General features: G+C 38.9%; 1 protein-coding gene across 2 annotated transcripts; it reads left to right on the forward strand.

Moving 5' to 3' along the window:
• Positions 1 to 1138: 1138 nt before the first annotated feature.
• On the forward strand, positions 1139 to 15527 carry LOC125306805. Of its 2 annotated transcripts, none has more exons than XM_048262359.1 (13): positions 1139 to 1244; positions 1454 to 1647; positions 11575 to 11712; positions 11820 to 11964; positions 12299 to 12497; positions 12668 to 12809; positions 13065 to 13220; positions 13323 to 13378; positions 13474 to 13649; positions 13732 to 14132; positions 14305 to 14401; positions 14506 to 14683; positions 14772 to 15527. In XM_048262359.1, exons 2-13 carry the CDS (start codon positions 1607 to 1609, stop codon positions 15026 to 15028), a joined length of 1986 nt encoding a protein of 661 aa, XP_048118316.1. In that variant the 5' UTR covers positions 1139 to 1244; positions 1454 to 1606; the 3' UTR covers positions 15029 to 15527. The 2 variants fall into 2 exon arrangements, with proteins under 2 accessions (XP_048118316.1, XP_048118315.1); XM_048262358.1 differs by lacking the exons at positions 1139 to 1244; positions 1454 to 1647 and adding exons at positions 7801 to 7940; positions 8156 to 8349.
• Positions 15528 to 19247: the final 3720 nt, after the last annotated feature.

Raw genomic sequence — 19247 nt, forward strand, 5'->3', positions numbered from 1 at the left:
TGAGTGTTCCTATTTTTAAACTGAGAAATGTAAAGTAATTTAAAAGTGTATAAGAAAGAATGGTCTTTTTTGCATTACAATTTAAGTTATATGTAGGCCTATTTTATGTATTTCTATGTTGAGTAATCACAAATAGAGTTAAGGGGATGAAAATTCATTGTTGAAATTGATTATTTAAGTAGCCTGGGCTACAGTATAGGTCATCCTTCCTAGGGCTCTGTGGTCCTCTGTGGGCCTTTCTTGTTGTTATACCTCACATCCTGGCTTGTTGATTGGATGTATAGTAAGTAGTATAAGTATAAGAATATATACTCTTTGAAATTTGGTCTCTGCATTTATCCCAATCTGTGAATTAGTGAAACACACTCAGCACACAGTGAGGTGAAGCACACACTAATCCTGGCGTAGTGAGCTGCCTGCAACAACAGCGGCACTCAGGAAGCAGTGAGGAGTTAGGTGCCTTGCTCAAGGGCACTTTAGCTGTGCCTACTGGTCGGGGTTTGAACCGGCAACCTTCCGGTAACAAGTCCAAGGCGCTAACCAGTAGGCCACGGCTGCCTCATGTGGCAGCATATGTTGTACTGTGCCTTCATGGATTCCAGAAATAACATAAGCATAGGTATAAGCAGCTGTTTGCAACTGACACAAGCCAAATACATTGTCGTTGTATCTTGCGTCATGCTGTGCAGTGTGAAATAGTCTTGGTGGTTTATTGCCACTTTGGGAAATCTCCTACATGCTTGATGAATTGAACACCGTTCCCGTGTATGTGGGAATGCATATACTGCAATGCATATACAATGGAAAAATAATTTTAAAATCTATTTTAAAAATAATGATACACAACTGGGTATAGAGTACAACGCTTTGTTGGACAGTATTGTGGCTGACACCTTGTTTTGTGGCACATACATTTTATTTTTAGTAAACATAGTTTTCACTAACCCAAAAAACTTTAGTGTGGTTTATTGCACGTAAATAAATTTGTGTTGAACTGCTCACCCTGTCCCTGTCCCTTTGAAAAGCAATTTACCAAAAATCTTGTCAGGCCTGTTGAAGAGACCCGCCTACACCTCCAATTCTATAAGTGCAAAGATCTGTGATACAGGTAACCAGTCATCATGGCACACCTGTCGGAATTGGTGCTGTTTGGGTTAGTTATTACCCAAATTAAAGCCAGTGGGTTCTTAGGGGGCTCTTTGAGTTTCTCTCTTAGAACGGAGAAGCCTGATGGATCCTTTGAGGTACGTGTAATATGCTGTTTATTAACCTATGTTGTTTGATCTAAATACTAAAAGCACATTTAACTAGAATGCAAACCTGACATCAAGGTGTGCTACAAACCATGCAATGTTGTATTCTGTGTAGAAAGAAAGTGTGTTTGATCTTTGTTATTTTTCATTGTTTTTAACTATGTAATAACACTGTTGTTAATGTGGTGGCATACTGGTAGGTGGACTTTTATTACAGGGAGTACAAACAAACCTGTGACGATCAGCTCAGCTGGCAATGCCAGAGTGGCGACTGTGGTACCCTGATTAAGTCAGAGGTTCTCATCCTTGAAGCCAACTCAAGTGCTGCGGCTTCGTGCCAGTCTGAGGGTCATATGACAAGGAATGTGCCTACGAATTCACCTTTCATTTTAAGGTACATTTTAATATTACTGTAACTATGCTGACATGATGTGTCACCTGTCTTTCTTGAGGCCTCTGATTAGGTTCAAATTTGTTTCAAAGTAGTTTGAAATTTACCATTCACTGTGTTATGACTGCATTTGAAAGAGAGGGTTCATTCAATTGATACCATAAATATGTACAAAAATCTCCTTGTCTGTTTATTTAGTTTTGGTTTATTTGTATATTTCATAAGCCTACAACTATTGTGTACCATTTTATTTATTTTCTATTATGATTGTAATCTCGGCATTGTTGGAAATGAGGGCTAACCTCCATGAATTAAGCGAAGGTGATGGTGATGATACATAGAGCAACTGTTTGAGGAATGCTGCTGGTCAACCAAATAACTGGTTCCATGTATTCTTATTGGATGATGCAGATCATTTGTCTATAAGAGTTCTCCAGAAAAATATTGGTCGCCCATTATTAGTTTATTTGTTTATGTGCATAACAAGATGCTGATCACTGACCTAAATTTGTGTCAGTTATGTAATTTAGGGGACTGGATGGGGATCTTCAGTTTTTCAGTTTTTCTTCAGTGCTTGTGAGAAAAGTATCAGAACTCGAGAGAAAAGAAATGAAGTCAAACTGGTTGACTGTAGGTGTCAGGTCAAAGATTCAGTAGTTGAAAGTAACTGACTAACTAACTAACTAACTAAATTCAGTAGTTAGCTTTCAATAGGAAAACCTTTCCGTAAAATGTATTACCTTCTTACTTTTTGAAAACTGTTTGTGATCATTGTATAGCAATATTAGAGCAATAAGGTCCCATTTCACAGATTACATTTCTAAAAAGAAGAAGAAGGGGGGTGGGGTGAAAAATGAAGTCAGTCTGGTTTAACAAAAGCCCAAAACCATACACTGCTGGTCCAGCTCAGTTGATGCTGGAGGCAATCTCACATTTGGCCTCCTCTCTCAGTTTAAAATGTGAGGTTGTACGTTTACATTGTTGAAGCATGTGTTGTGTGTGTTGCGTATGTCACAAGCACAAATTGCATGTGAGTCCTATCTTGCGCTTAGAGCCCTATATGTTATTGAGTTATTTTTGGATGTTTAAACTAAAGAAAATGCTCATTGTTGGCACATTGCTATCCTGAGGCAGCTAAGTGATTGTGCTATTGACCATAAAAAACTAATATTTCACTATTATTTTAAGGACATATTATTTAGAAAGCTATCTAGTCCATGAGTCAATGCAATGCAAAGACTGCTAAGTGCTATATTACCTATAGTGTGCTTAGCTGAATGTCCTTGTAATCATTGTCGATCAGTACTGTAAAAAATGACTTAATCTAAAACTTTGCATGATGGAGCTTATGAGCTCAAGTCATGCCTACATAGGCACGTGCAGAAAGTGTGTATACTCTGCTTGCTACACCATGGTTCATCAACTAGCCTAACTTTTCTAGAGAATCTGGCACACCTGACAATGCGAGCATTGGTGGAATGCGATTATTGATTAGATACATTCACTTGGTCAATCTTCTTCACTATAAGGTGCAAGCTCACCTGGTTTGGCACTGATTAATGAAGAAATGTAACCTTTTTGAACCACGCGCCTGGGGCCCAACCAATTTTTCTGCTGTTAAAATTGGATTTGGGTACACCCTAAATGCACTTGCACCATGTTTCAGAATGTGCACAAAGATCGTTAAGTTAGGGCCCATGATTTTACAGCACAAATACAATATTACATAAGAAATATTATAGAATTATTTACAATTGATTAAGAAATATGAGTGTGTTGCTAAATACTGAAAAAGTATAGATCAGATGTAACTTTAGGTAAGCTGTATTGCTGTAACTGGAATTGAAATAGAATGTATTGTGAATGACATATACAGTACCGTCCAGAATTATTGGCACCTCTGCTAAAGTTGACTAAAAACTGATACAAAAAATAATCTGTTGGTGATTTATTGTAATCTCACAATAAAAATCCAACCTTGAAGGGAAGCACATTTATTTTGAGAAAAAGGAAAATCTCATCAAGAAATAAATATTTTCTGACTTACAAATGTCAACACACTTTTTTTAATTAAATTAAGTGTATTCGCTTGTTTTTCCGATGTTGAAAAATGACTAGAGGATTTAGCCTCTGTGTGACTTTATTTTCATACCAGAGTGAAAAAGAAAGTCTACTACTTCTGAAAGTTCACAGACACTGATTAACTTAAATAAATTGAAATTAGATAGGAAAATGCTTCTGTTAGGTTTTGTATATGGTATATATATTATATATAAGATTTTTCAGGGGTGGCAATAATTGTTTTAGTTAAAAAATACCAACATCTAACCAACATGTTTTAGTTAAAAAATATTTATTATTTTATGAGATTTCCCTTTTTTTTTTCAAAATAAATTTGCTTCACTTCAAGGTTGGATTTTTCCTAATGTTTTGTTCTGTTGTCATTGTGACATTTCAATAAATCACTAACAGATTGTTTTTATACCGGTTTTTAGTCAACTTTAGCAGAGGTGCCAAACCTCCAGAATTACACCTGTGCTAAAGTTGAGTAAAAAGAGGAATATAAAATCATCTTTTGGAAATTGATCTTAATGCCTTAAATAAAAACAAATTAGGAAATATCCAACCTTTAAGGACACCAATTTTCTTTGTGAATGAAAAATGTATTATAATTAAATACATGTTCTTCCTTAAAATACAGGGGTCATAAGTATTGGCATCCCTATGTTAAATTCCCATAGAGGCAGGCAGATTTTTATTTTTAAAGGCCAGTTATTTCATGGATCCAGGATACTAAAGTTTCCTTGGCACAACATCACATACACTTAACCATACCTAGAGAATAAAACATAACATAAAAATAAAACGTGGCCGCGGCTATATTTCCATATTTCCATTGTGCACACAGTGCTTGGTCTATCTCCACACCGATTAGTCTTGGTGGTATATCTCACAAACACCTTGATCAAAACATAGCAAACCATATATCGAAATAAACAGCTGACCTTACCGAACGAGGATATGAAGCATTCCTCTGTACAGTAAGCGGATCCCGAGTTTTGAAATTGCAACAAAAATTCTACATGTTATTCTACTTTGGGCTGAAATTCTAATATGTTCTATAGCAGCCCAAAATAATGAACTTGCTTTCTGAATCATAGAATCAAAAGTTGGTCATGGCTTGCACAGATCAACTGTGATTTTTAATAGATATTTCTACAGGCATGCTTCAGGTGACATGGATGCAGACACAAAGTATTTTTCCCTAATATAAAGGCTGACCTAAGATGCAAGCACGATCACATCATACCATATGGGTAGCCTAGAGAGACTGCCTTGAAAACAATATAGCCAAGAGCTCTTTTCCAAAATGCTATAAATCCATTTTTGTAAACATTAATTGTGTTTTTCAGGTAATATCAATAAAACTGCAGTTGTGTTGTTTTGGTTGAATAAATAACAATTACCCAATTACAGTTTGGAGCCAAACTCTTCTTATGTGTCCTAATATATTATGTGTTATATTACTATTAATTTAAATACCCCCCTCCCATTTTGCCGTGCCACCTCAAGATTTGCAATGCCCTCCCCTGGCAACTCCTGTCAGCTACTTTCGATTTTGAAACTATAGCATCATCCCCCTCATCGCTGATTGCCCTGACCTTTTTAGGATGGAAACATTAGTGGATAATGGTGTTCCAGACTACCTCCCTGAAAGGACATTTAGGTGGGTGTGGCCTAGCTAATATATACCAGCATTTGAACATTTTCTTCATGTGGTTGGTTTTAAAAGGGATTCAGGATGCTGTTGGAATTCTAATGTACATGGGGCACGTGATTGGTCACTGACCACACTGGTTGATGTGGGAACACGGACAGACACAAACAGGCCAAACAGATCACCTGTCTCTGCAACAGTGCCAAGGCTACGGTATGTCCTGTTTGATAGTTATGTGGATGTGTTATATCAAGTCACTTTGCCAAGCTGTTGGTCCATGACCCAGATGATTTCGGTGGCTAGAAATGCCTTCCAACATCGGTCAGGTAAGTCATGCCTGTGTACAAGTGTGCAAGTGTGCAAGTGGAGTAGTGCAGGCGGCCATTGTGGGTCCAATGTCCAGGATGTTATGTAGCTGAGGGTACTAATGGTTTCCTTCTGCATGATTGTGGCAAAATATTAATCCATGTTTACAATTTACACATATCTACATGTATCTCTTCTGTGTGGCAAATAAGGAAATAAAACTATTTGGAGCCAACAGTGTTTTGTCTTCACAACAACTTCTTTTTGACCTGCAAAGGTTACAAAGTATATGACAGCTAAATATCTGAAATGAATACTGATCTTTAGAATGCTATAGAATTTTTTATTGATTCAGAAAAGCTATTGCAATGTTCTGAAATCCAATATGTAAGGGATAATGTATAGAACACCGGTCATTATTGGGAAAATAAGTCCCGACAGGGCGAACCGGGCCCCGACGCGGTGGAGGTGTGGTTATAGTGGTGGTTGCTAGGTTGTTGCTAGGATAATTCACATGGTTGCTAGGTTGTTGCTAGGCAACATATGGTGGTTGGAATGCAAAATAAATCAGATGCTATGATGGTTACTAGGGTAATCATGTTGGTTGCTTGGTTGACATTATAGTGGTGGCTGCTATGTTATTGCTAGGGTAATTAAGATGTTGCTAGGGTAGTCGTGGTGGTTGCTATGGTAACTCAAGTGGTTGCTAGGCTGGTTGCTAGGGTAATCGTTTTGGTTGCCATGTTGCTTGCTAGGTATTGTGGAAGTGGTTGATAGGTTGTTGCTCGGTTAGTTGTGGTTGTTGCTATGCTGGTTGCTAGGTTAAAGGAATTATCCAGAGTAAAATGCACTTTAGATCAATTATACGGATGATTGGGAGTACATACGTTGAGTTGACATCAAAATCATGTCATTCGGATGTGTTTTGGGAAAGTTCGATTTTACCGTTTTTAGTCAAAACACTGGAAGTGACCAGGGCAAGTAATTTTGCCGCTACAAAACGCTATTTTTATACCTCTTCTACAGTTCCAAACAACATTACACTTACGTGGTAGTGAGTAGAGGGTCCCATTCTCATCGTTTGCTATATTAGTTGCTAGGTTGCAACTGTGGAAGTGGTTGTTAGGCTGTTGCTAGGGTAATTATGGTGGTTGCTATGTTGGTTGCTAGGTTGTCATCTTGGAAATGGTTGATAGGTTGTTGCTAGTGTACTTGAGGTAGTTGGTAGGCTGATGCTAGGTTAATCATGTTGCAATACATCGTACTTTCATAAAATCATGCAACATATTCTACCTTGTCTGTGGACATTGTTATTTGCAAAGCTGGTGCTGGATAAACAAATAGTGCGTGCGACAGAGGAAAAGTTCTGTGGTGTTTCTTTAATATTGTTGGCTGGAGGCATAGTTGATGATAACTGACAGTTGGAATAGCTGAACAGTTAAATTGTTGAGTAGTTTAATGGCTAGATTATTTAAAAGTGAATTATTTTAGTGAGGACTTTTATTTTGAAATAGCTGTGGGCAGGGCAAGCAGTGGAACACTGGCCACCTGGCCCAGGATTCTAATTGCTTAATGGCCCTATTTGCCTTATTCACCCATGGGCCATTACGAGGCTGAAGGGTACACTTGTCATTACACCTCTGTCCAGCAGATGGTAATGCACTCCGTTTTCAAATGCCAAATACACTGTCGTTGAATCTTGCATCATGCTGTGCAGTGTGAAATAGGCTTGCTTGCTGATTGCCACTTCGGAAAATCTCCTACCTCCTATTAAATTCAACACCTTTCATGTATGTCTGAAAATGGGAATGCATATACTATGGAAAGGATCCAAAATATTTTTAAAAACTATTTTAAAATAATGATACACAACTGGGTATAGAGTACAAAGCTTTGTTGGACAGTATTTTGGCTGACACATTGTTTTGTGGCCCATACATTTTATTTTTAGAAAACAGTTTTCAATAACCCTAAAAAGACAAACAGTGTGGTTTATTGCATATGAATAAATTTGTTTGGAGCCGCTCACCCTGTAATCTTTGTCCCTGAATGCAATTTACCAAAAATCTTGTCAGACCTGTTGAAGAGACCCGCCTACACCTCCAATTCTATGCAGTGCAAAGATCTGTGATACAGGTAACCAGTAATCATGGCACACCTGTTGGTATTGGTGCTGTTTGGGTTAGTTGTTTCCCAAATTAAAGCCAGTGGGTTCTTAGGGGGCTCTTTGAGTTTCTCTCTTGGAACGGAGAAGCCTGATGGATCCTTTGAGGTACGTGTAATATGCTGTTTATTAACCTATGTTGTTTGATCTAAATACTAAAAGCACATTTAACTAGAATGCAAACCTGACATCAAGGTGTGCTATAAACCATGCAATGTTGCATTCTGTGTGGAAAGAAAGTGTGTTTGATCTTTGTCATTATTCACTGTTTTTAACTAAAAATGTTAATTGTTAAAAATGTTAATGTGGTGGCATTCTGGTAGGTGGACTTTTATTACAGGGAGTACAAACAAACCTGTGACGATCAGCTCAGCTGGCAGTGCCAGAGTGGCGACTGTGGTACCCTGATTAAGTCAGAGGTTCTCATCCTTGAAGCCAACTCAAGTGCTGTGGCTTCGTGCCAGTCTGAGGGTCATATGACAAGTAATGTGCCTACGAATTCACCTTTCATTTTAAGGTACATTTTTATATTACTGTAACTATGCTGAAATTACTAACATGATGTGTCACCTGTCTTTATAGGTTCAAATATCATGAGACCCATTTGGATGTTGTTTGAAGTGTATGGTTTGAAATTTACCATTTTCTGTGTTATGACTGTGTATTTGAGAAGATTAGACAAAAGAGAGGGTTAATTAAATTGGTACCATACATACAGTTAAAAACAAAATTATTTATACCCCTGGCAAATATTGATTTAATGTTGATTTTGTCTTAAACCAATATGTTTGTTCTGACTGAAAATGACACTGCCACATGCCAATAGGTTGTAAGACAATGTGGTAGAAACATGGAATCAATTTTTTTTTGATTCCATCTTTTTTAACATTTTTATGAAAAATGGCGTGTCCACAATTATTATAATAATAATTATAATACCCTCTTAAAATAATAACTGGAAACATCTTTATTTGCAATCAAAGCTCTCAAAATGGCTCTTATAATACGTATCAAGCCGCTCCATGTCTTCAAAATGATTGTAGACCGCACCTTATAGCTGCAATCCAGGTTTTGAGGCAGGAACGATTATTTGCCATCACTCTGGCCTTGTACTCACTTTTTTGACGGAATGAGGTCTGGACTCTGGCTGGGTCACTCTAAAATATGTCATTGTTCTCTGTTAACCATTTCTTTTTTTTTTTTTTTTTTTTTTTTTTGATCAATTGTTTTTTTTATTTTATTATGATGCACATATTCCCAATCAATAACAAATACAGAGGTATAACAATTTCCAACCTCCCTCCCCCCACCCTCCACCCCCACCCAGTAGTAAAGTACATTGGTATACAATTATAAAGAAAGAAAATAACATATTTTCCAGTAAAAAAAAAGTTAAATTATTTTAAAGAAAAGAAAAACAAAAAGGGATTTCAAAACAACAGTACACAGCACCTTAGACATGACCATCAGCAATAAAGGTTTTGACTTCCTCAAAAGCATGGTTCCACCTCATTAGAGTTTGTGATCTGGCCCCATGTATACGGGCTGTTGAGATTTCCATAGATATAATATCCCAATATAGAGCCCATAGACGTCTACACATAACATGTGGGAAGTTCCATCGGCTGACTAACATTTTTTTGGCTGCAGTAGACTGCTCTGGAAAAGTGTCAATGAGAGGTTGGAATAATCATTTGTTAACCATTTCTTGACTTGTTTGGCTGTATGTTTTGGATCATTGTATGGTTTAATGGTCCAATGATGCCTATTGGGGCAGGTCTCTTTGCACACTGCCTGATCTTTTCCTCCAGAATCTCAGTGTAGCCTCTTGCTTTAGTGTTACTGTTTACTTTGAGGTTTCACCAGGTTGAAAAACATCCCAAAAGAATACTTTTCTAACCTCCACAATTGAAATGGACATTTAATGCTGCCAAAAGATGAAAATTCTTCTTTTTTGATTCCATGTTTACAACCTTTTGACATGTGGTTGTATCATTTTCAGTCAGAACAAACATATTGATAAAGAGAAAATCAACATTGAAAATATTTTCCAGGGGTATGAATCATTTTGTTCTTAACTGTAAAAAATTTCCTCTTGTCTGTTTATTCTGTTATAGTTTATTTGTAGGCTATATTTCACTTGCCTACAACTATTGTGTGCTATTGGATGATGCAAATCAATTGCCTGTAAGAGTTCTCCAGAAAAACATTGGTCGCCCAATATCATTGTTTATGTGCCCGAACAACAATACTCCTGAGATCGTTGCCTAGTGTATCATCAGCTCCAGCCATCTACAGCTAACCTTTCCCATGCTTTAAGATTGAGATGTTCAACTTTTCATCTCAACTCTCAAGCTTTTCTATGTGTGGCAAGATGCTGATCCCTGATCTAAATTTGTGTCAAGAATCAATTATGTAATTTAAGGGACTGAATGGCGATGAAATTATGATGAACAATGAAGCCAGTCTGGTTTAACAAAAGCTCAAAACCATACACTGGTGGTGCAGCTCAGTTTATGATTGAGGCAATCTCACATTTGGCCACCCCTCTCAGTTTAAAATGTGAGGTTGTATATTTACATTGTTGAAGCAGGAGAGTTCCTCTGTTTTACAAATGGCATGTGAGCAGGGGAGAATTGTATTTTTTTATTATCACATGATCCACACTTAGAGTCCTATCTTGCGATTAGAGCCATATGTCTGAGTCATTTTTGGATGCTTTAAAAAAGGTCACCAATATACCATATAAATTTGCACTCATCTGTGCACCCATGGGTGTGTTGGTCAAAAATGAGGTATGATCAGGCTTATTGTTGGCAGATTGCCATCCTGAGGCAGCTGAAAGTGATTGTGCTATTGTGCTATTGACCACAACAAATAATAATCTTGAAGAAAAGTTACAGAATATTTCCCTATTTTTTAGAACATATTATTTAGAAAGCTATCTAGTCCATGAGTCAATGCAATGCAAAGACTGCTGAGTGTTTATTACCTAGTGTGCTTAGCTAAATGTCCTTGTCGATATACTGTGAAAATGACTTAATCTAAAACTTTGCATTATGGAGCCTATGAGCTCAAGTCATATGCCTACATAGGCAGGTGCAGAAAGTGTGTATACTCTGCTTGTTACACCATGGTTCATCAACTAGCCTAACTGTTCTAGAGAATCTTTCTTACAGGGACACCTGTTTTGACAATGCGAGCATTGGTGGAATGCTATTGTTGATAAGATGATCACACATGAGCCGATGTGTTCCCTCTGCAGAGATGCATTCACTTGGTCAAACGTCTTTACAATAGCAGTGAAGCATGGTGCAAGCTAGAATAGATCGAATTGTTTCTTAGATTGATTCTAAAATACTAAAATGCTTTTGTTGGTGTATTTTGCTGTAACTGAAATTGAAATGACATACACACACACACACTCAAACTTTACAAACTGACAATAAAGACCATCGGCAGTCAGGAAACAATGTGTGTAGGCCTACCTTTACTGTACATAAATTACCACATTCTTCTGAAAGCAATTTTTGATGTTTGCAGGCGTTGTTTACCACAGCCACTTTCGATTTCGAAACTATAGCATCATCCCCCTCTTTGCTGATTGCCCTGACCTTTTTGGGATCCGATGGAAACATTAGTGGATAATGGTGTCCCTCCCTGAAAGGACGTCTAGGTGGGTGTGGCCTAGCTAATATATACCAGAATTTGAACATTTTCTTCATGTGGTTGGTTTTAAAAGGGATTCAGGATGCTGTTGGGATTCTAATGTAAATGGGGCACGTGACTGGTCACTGACCACACTGGTTGATGTGGGAACACGGACAGACACAAACAGGCCAAACAGATCACCTGTCTCTGCAACAGTACCAAGGCTACGGTATGTTCTGCTTGATAGTTATGTGGATGTGTTATATCATGTCACTGGGTTTGCCACAGTGCTGAAATCTGTCTCTATCATTTCTTTGAAAAACAAATCAAATGAAGAATCCCCCAGAATTGCCCCCTAAACATTGAGCTGTTGGTCCATGACCCAGATGATGATGAGGTGCGATGCAAATTTTCTGCAGAGGCAGGGGGGAACTCATCATGCTCATCATGTCACTCTCATCCAAGTATCAACCTAAACCAGGTCTGATTTGCACTTTTGTTTTTCAGTTTTCAGTAATTAATTGTGTGCAGGCAGATAAAGATACATTTTCTAATGGTATGTCATACCAAAAAATATGAAAAAGTATACTTATAGAAGTATAGAAGAAAAATATAGACATATAGAAGTTTACACTGGTTGCTATGTGAATTTGTTTTAACTTGAAGAGAAGTGGAGCAAAAGACGAAAGTGACTGTAGTTGATCATAAACAACAGCATATTCAAATATCTGCATATTGATATTGATTCTAAAAACAGATACCATCTATTACTGGAGGTTAGCAACCAAATAATAACATGTATAATATATTCACAGGAGCGTTGTGTTCTAAATGGCAATGGCTCGTTGTCTGTTGGAACACATGTGTTTGAGATGATCTTGGAGGATTACCCAAAAGAAGACATTACAATCACGTACACAGATGGGACATCTTCCGTCAAGCATCATCTCAACAAGACTGCAATGCTAAATCCATCACCGATAAGCCAGATCCCCTTGCAGTTTACAGTGGAGGGTAAGGGTGTCTTTGTGACCAGTACCGCATCATAAGGATGTAAGATGTGACTGAATGTGTGCCAGTCACAATTTAAAGGATAGGGGTGGTGTGTGTGTGTGTGTGTGTGTGTGTGTGTGTGTGCAGAAATGAAGGTGTATACACTTCTGAGAGTGTTTTTTGTGCCTCAGTTCTTTCTCCCACGGAAGGCTGCTTAACTGGGAAGACAAGGCCACAGTTCCTGACTCCAACACCTTGGCATGAAGACATTAATATGGCAGCTGTTGGACATGGATTCCAGCTGGAACTCCGAGCACAATCCACAGAAACCAGGTTAAACTGTGCTGTTGTGTTGTGTGTTGGCCTGAAAATGTGATTGCAGAATGTTTCGAAGTTCGAAGGTGCAATTCTGAAATTAGGGCAGGGCAGCCTACAGCCTGTCATGTTTCCTGTTGGGTTTTTTTCTGGAGCCATTCACTGTCTTTTGACTTTAAAAAAAATGAACACCACATTCTGTTTGATGTTATTTCTTTATGAACAATGCACACAGTTGCAGAAATGCTGCTAACTATACAGTCCTCTTCACAGAATCATAGACTTCCAGATCAGTGGGCCTCAGAATATGTCCAAATCACTGACCAGTGAGAGCAATGGGATTGCTGTGGCAACGCTGGAATGGACACCACAGCAGAGTGATCTCCATCGCTCTGTTCCAGTGTGTTTCACCGCAGACACAGCGACAAGGTGAGGATGTGAATGTGTCCAGTCATCAGCCCTGATCATTTATCTCTCTTACTGTCATACTTTAAACAGTTTTAAAAACTCACCTAGCCATTATCTTTGCAGCCAATCAGAGATGAGATGTGTTGTGGTGATGGTAGGACAGTCGTTGCCACTGACAGGTAAGATTTCACTTGTCCATGTAACTGCCAATTGAACAAATTTCAAACTTGGAATACTGTATGTAGAACTACATGTGCGCACTGCGTGTTTTCAGGTAATGGGGAGGTTTCTTGCAAGGAGAACATCATGACCATTACTGTGAATAAAACATCCATACCGGGCATAAATGATACATGGCTTCATATGATCGACCCTTCTTGCTCGCTCACCTCCAATGACACACATGTCATGGGCACAATATCAATTAACACTTGTGGGACACAGATGGAGGTATGTTTACTTTATTCTTCTAGTTTACTTGCTTATTCTGTAAACATATAACCAATCACATAAATCTCCTTCCTTCCTTCAGGAAGAAGGTGATTACATTATTTTCAAAAATGTCATCACCTCATTTGATGAACCTGGCAAAATCATTACTAGGAGGGGCCATGTCACAATTGGGTTCTCATGTCAGTACCCTAAGGTTATGAATATCAATAGCCACTATCTGAACAAAAAATCAGACTACGTTTTCACTGAGGCCAGCTTTGGAAGCTTCAGCTACACATTTGAAGTGTTTACGGACGCCAGCTTCACCACTGCAATGGCCCCTGCATCATTCCCCTTAGAGTACGAACTGCTGGACATGATCTTTATGGGCATCAAATCTCACTCCGCACTTCCAAACACAAGGATGTTTGTGGAGTCCTGCAGAGCCACACCTACAGTTAACCCAAGGGGCCCTGTCTACTATGACTTAATCAGTAATGGGTAAGACTTCTTATCCTGTTCTATTTTTAACTGTCTTACTTTCATGATCACACGATTTCATGATTCTCCTAGAAAACTGTTCAGCATATGCTTTAATGTCATGATGTTATTGTTGTGTCAAATGAGAGGCCCAACATATGTTCCTTTCACAAAAAAACATATCTACCTGAAGGTGCTCTGTTGATGATACCATGGTTGAATTTCCACACGGTCCAATGAATTATAACTTTGAGATCCAAGCATTTAAGTTCACAGGAGAGTTTGATGAGGTATGTTTACAAATGTAATAATTTAAAAATATCTCCTTTAATGTATTGTGTCCTGTGTTCACTAGCACATGATCTCTGTGTGGCTTTGTTTGTTGTCTGGACAGGTGTTTATTAGCTGCTCAGTGATCCTGTGTGAGGCAGGCAACCCAAACTCCAGGTGTGCTCAGGGCTGCGTGAAAGATGCCTCTCGCAGGCGTAAGCGAGGGACCGGACTCGAGACAGCTAGCCATTTCCTCACTATGGGTCCATTTCGGGTGGCTAGAGATGCTCAACATCGGTCAGGTAAGTCACGCCAGCACACATTTAACTGGACTTCTGAAAGATGTGTCACATAAAGAAGGCTCTTCATGTAACCATCTGCTTTTTACAGGTCAACAGCAAGCATCCAGCAAAGATGGCTCTAGTTTCTATGAGCAGACAAATACCACTACTTTTGTTCTTGCTGCTCTTCTCATGGCTTCACTTGTGCTGCTGGTGGGAGTCCTACTTTACCGAATCGCAGATACCGAACCCTCAGCCAACAGAGCCTCTTGTTTTAAGATCTTTATATCCTTGCCTTATAAGCCACATAATAATAATTACAGGATATGTCCACATGCTGTAATACACATTCTGTATATAATTTGATGACCAAACTAAAACTGTCAAATACTCTCTGACAAAATATTAAGATGATTTCATTAACCTAACCCTAACCCTAACTCTCTGACAAAATATTAAAATGATTTCATTAAATGAGGGCTAACCCGCAATAATTTCTCGAGCTTAAATAAATTCACTAAGGTGGGAAAAAGGCAGGCAATAAAAGGTAAACTTTATAGGGCTGATTCTAGGTAATGCAAAAAATTAAGACTGCAGTTTCTGGAATGTCTTAAAATAAATCAATTGTGTCTTTCATACTCAGGGACATTAAAGGAACTAATGCTAGCGTGGGTATTTTTTTAATAATCTCACAAGCATGCATACTTAAACTTCCCAGTGATGCTGGTGGTGGTTTACTGTAGTCATAATGGTTTACTTCTGCAACTTGATTGTGGCAAAATATTAATCCATGTTTACAATTTACACATATCTACATGTATCTCTTCTGTGTGGCAAATAAGGAAATAAAACTATTTGGAGCCAACAGTGTTTTGTCTTCACAACAATTTATTTTTGATCTGCAAAGGTTACAAAGTATATGACAGCTAAATATATGAAATTAATACTGATCTTCAGAATGCTATAGAATTTTCATTGATTGAAGCTTTTGCAATGTTCTGAAATCTGATATGTAAAGGATAATAAATAGTCTGCTGGTCATTCTTAGACAATACATCCTGACAGACTGAAAAAGAATCCAAAGTGCAGTGGAGTTTTGTGCTGTGGATTTTCCACTTCTGATTCACATTTTTCAAATCATCCTAAGAAGTCCATTCACCTACATCATAACAGAAATTCGTGGAGAGAGGAATTTTGTGCAATGGATTTTAAAGTTCTATTTGTGTTACCTATTTGTGTTATTTTGTGTAACTTTCTCATTGCAACATTTTGAAGAAATACATTTTATTTTTTTAGCGACTAACCGTTTAATGAGCTGGGAAATGTGGATTCCTCCTGTTCAACATGAAGTTTCATTCCTTCATTGCCTTTAGGCGGGGATCACATCTGCCCGCGGCAAGAGGCAGCCACAAACGTAAGGCAACTCTCAGACCATAATAAGTTTTATATTGTTCATAAGCAACACAGACGGTTTGTCAATTGAATACGCTCGCGTTGCGCTTTGAAAGTTGAACCAAGTTCAACGCTCAGCTTGTTCAACGATAGCGTTACGCCAGCATTGCCACTGTTCCTCTGCCGAACCATAGAGAACAATAGGAAACCTGCCGCTTGCCGCTGGCTAATGTGATCCCCGCCTAATGGTAAGGTCGTAATCGTAACATACCTTGAGGGGGACATAACCCCACCCCCAATATTCAATGCTCAAAATGTCTCCCCCCAGTATTGCTACCATGGCTTTGCTGGATTTGTGAACATCCCTGCCTGCATCCATCAACTAAACGTACTTAAAACTTCTTAAAATCAATTTAAACAGTGAATTCTTGGTTTAATTGTTTTCTTTGAACTAGGATGCTTTGGTTCAAATTCACATCATGGCACAGACCATGCAGTGCAGCAAAACGAAAGGGATTTACGCTTGGCACAGATACCAATCACAGGTGTGGCATGTTTTTGACAATAGATTTAAATCAAAAGATATATTAGTAAGCCTACTGGATATTAGGCGTCTGCAATGGCTTTCATGCTTACATTGTTTTTTTACCATACTTCATAGGCAAGAGTGAACCTTTTGAGAGTGAACTGGCATATATCCAGTGCAGTAATAACACCACCCCTTCCAGAGGGAGATTTACTAAAACTTGGTGAAGAGAGGCATCATCAGCTTGGGTTAGATGGGCCTCCAGTAAGCCGCGTGTTACTGTTACTGAGGAACATTTGTTTAGTTGTAGTACTTTGAGATGTTCCTGAAGTCATGCTGTCTCTCAGCGTTGGCAAATTGACAGTAGGCCTACGGCCTTTTCCATTTTGACTGTGGCTAGTCCTAGCATTTTTAAAATCCTACCCCCAGAGTGTAGCTGCTTTGCTACTGTGGCAAGTGGTATAGATTTTATACAATAGCTGACTACGCCACGATGGGACTTGCACCCAAAGATATAATTCAGAGATCAGTATCCTTAACCCAGTAAGGCACTCAGGTTCGTAGAACTGACAGAGACATGGTTCCATAAAAAAATAATTTATGTTTACACTGTAAATTCACATTCACATAACACAGGAAGAGGGCTGAGGCTTACCGGTGGGAGGGCAGTGGCTAATAATGAGTATCTGAAGGAGGCACCCCAATCACACATGCTTGGTCACACACACACACGGCAATGATACACTTAGTGAGAGACAAATGTCACAGCACACAAAGATGGGAACCCATCACCACCAGGAACTGCTCCCACTTTCGGCTCTCAGCACCTAAACAGAAGGGGCGGACAAGGATTACAGATGACACATCTAAAGTGTAACAAAGTAAATCAAACAAACAACCAATGAAACAAACTGTCACACTAAGGATCCGCAGCTTCACAGCCTCCCCTTAGTGAGGACAACACAAATTAACATAGATTAGTGCAAACAGAAAGACAAATCACAAAACCAAGGTCAACACTTTGGCGATCATCAACAGCACTAGGGAAAAAGGCCTCCAGTCAAGTGTATAAGTAACAGACAGACAAACATAGGCTACAAACAACACAGACAATAACACGATACAACGCAGAACAGAGTAGAACAATCAATAAAGTGGGGTCCGTTCGTTAAACACCCATTCCTTCATAACGAGCGCTATAGCACCCGAATGAGTTCCAGCGGCCTTCTAGCCCAAGGCCTAATCCCACTAGCGTAGGCTACGACAAGCTAGCTGCAGGCCACGTTAACTGTGGGACCAGTGGTGCTGATTAGACGGACACGTGAAGAAGTCGTAGACAAAGCGGCAGAGTTCTTATCTATGTAGCCAATTGACAGCCGCACCCCTGCTACATAGTGATCCCTGGAACACACAAACTACTCACTTAAAACAGGAACTACTTGAGTACCGTAAAACTTCAAATAATCGCCGAGTCCCTAAGAGACGCCTGTCTCTTTTAAACGCCTGGCGTGGCTACAGGTTTGGATTAAAGGCCGCTCTTCAGTAGAGGCCTGGTCTGGTTTTTTTTTTAGTTTCTGGTTGTATTTAATCTTCTAAAACCCGTCAGATCGTCTGTTTAAAGATTCGTAATGACACGAAACCGTTACAGAAAGGAGGTTACAGCAGTGTGAATTAGAGGTTGCACGTCGTTACAAGCCGTCGCAAAGCATTCACATGTCTGGTCACAGTTGCAAGGTTTTAGAATGTTGCATGAAGTTGCTGCTCATCTCGTTGCGAATCTTGGGTGAGATTTGGGCTTATGTATGGCGCAGACTGCGCACGTTATGATTAGATGGCATTAAAAGACTGCGGTCGGGAAAAGCTAGAGTTCCAAATTGTATAACTTTTTTTCCAATATGAACTATGCCTATATATATGTCCGACTTCGTCATCGTTAAATTCATCTTGTGCTGGCAACAAAACCAGAACGGTTCGCGAACGTTATTCTTTATTCTAAATGCCATGGCATAAAGAGAAAGAAGTCAGAAAAGGAATTTACCTTAGACTAGGCTATATCAGAGCCCGTCTACGGACATTCTCTGGCTATATAACCTACTGAAATAGGTTAATTATGTAAAGTCAAGTGTGCTTCTATGGGACAGGTGACATTTTTTATTGATGAGTCGGAGTGGCAAGTGCTGCGCATAGTTGCAGTGGAATGTGGCTGCCCAGGGCATTATAAAACTTCTCACTCTTAGATCTACTCATACACGGCGGTGAAATGGCGTATTTAGTTGTCTAAACTCGAATCATATGCTGGGGGAGAAATCGTCGGACATCCATGATTATTTTGTTATTCAGCACCCCTGGTCAAAAATATGTTCCCGCGCGCCTGGAAGTAGGCTATGATTTGAATGTAGACTGTTGTCAAATTTGGCAAATACAAAACGGGAGAAACAATATGGTTCATGCTCTCTCATGCTGTTTCATTCGTGTCGAAAAGGAGCACGTTCCACTTTTGCATAAATAATTCCTGAACGGTTTTGGTCAGGGCTGATAATGCAACTGTATTTGACAAAGGACCGATATAGGCTATTTTCTAGTGACAAAATATGAGCCGATTTGGGAAAATAAAAGCCCTGGCTATTATTTGGAGTTTTATGGTACTTTACTTTGTACAAATGGATA

Source organism: Alosa alosa, chromosome 14 (genome assembly GCF_017589495.1).
Source record: "Alosa alosa isolate M-15738 ecotype Scorff River chromosome 14, AALO_Geno_1.1, whole genome shotgun sequence".
Taxonomy (NCBI): domain Eukaryota; kingdom Metazoa; phylum Chordata; class Actinopteri; order Clupeiformes; family Clupeidae; genus Alosa; species Alosa alosa.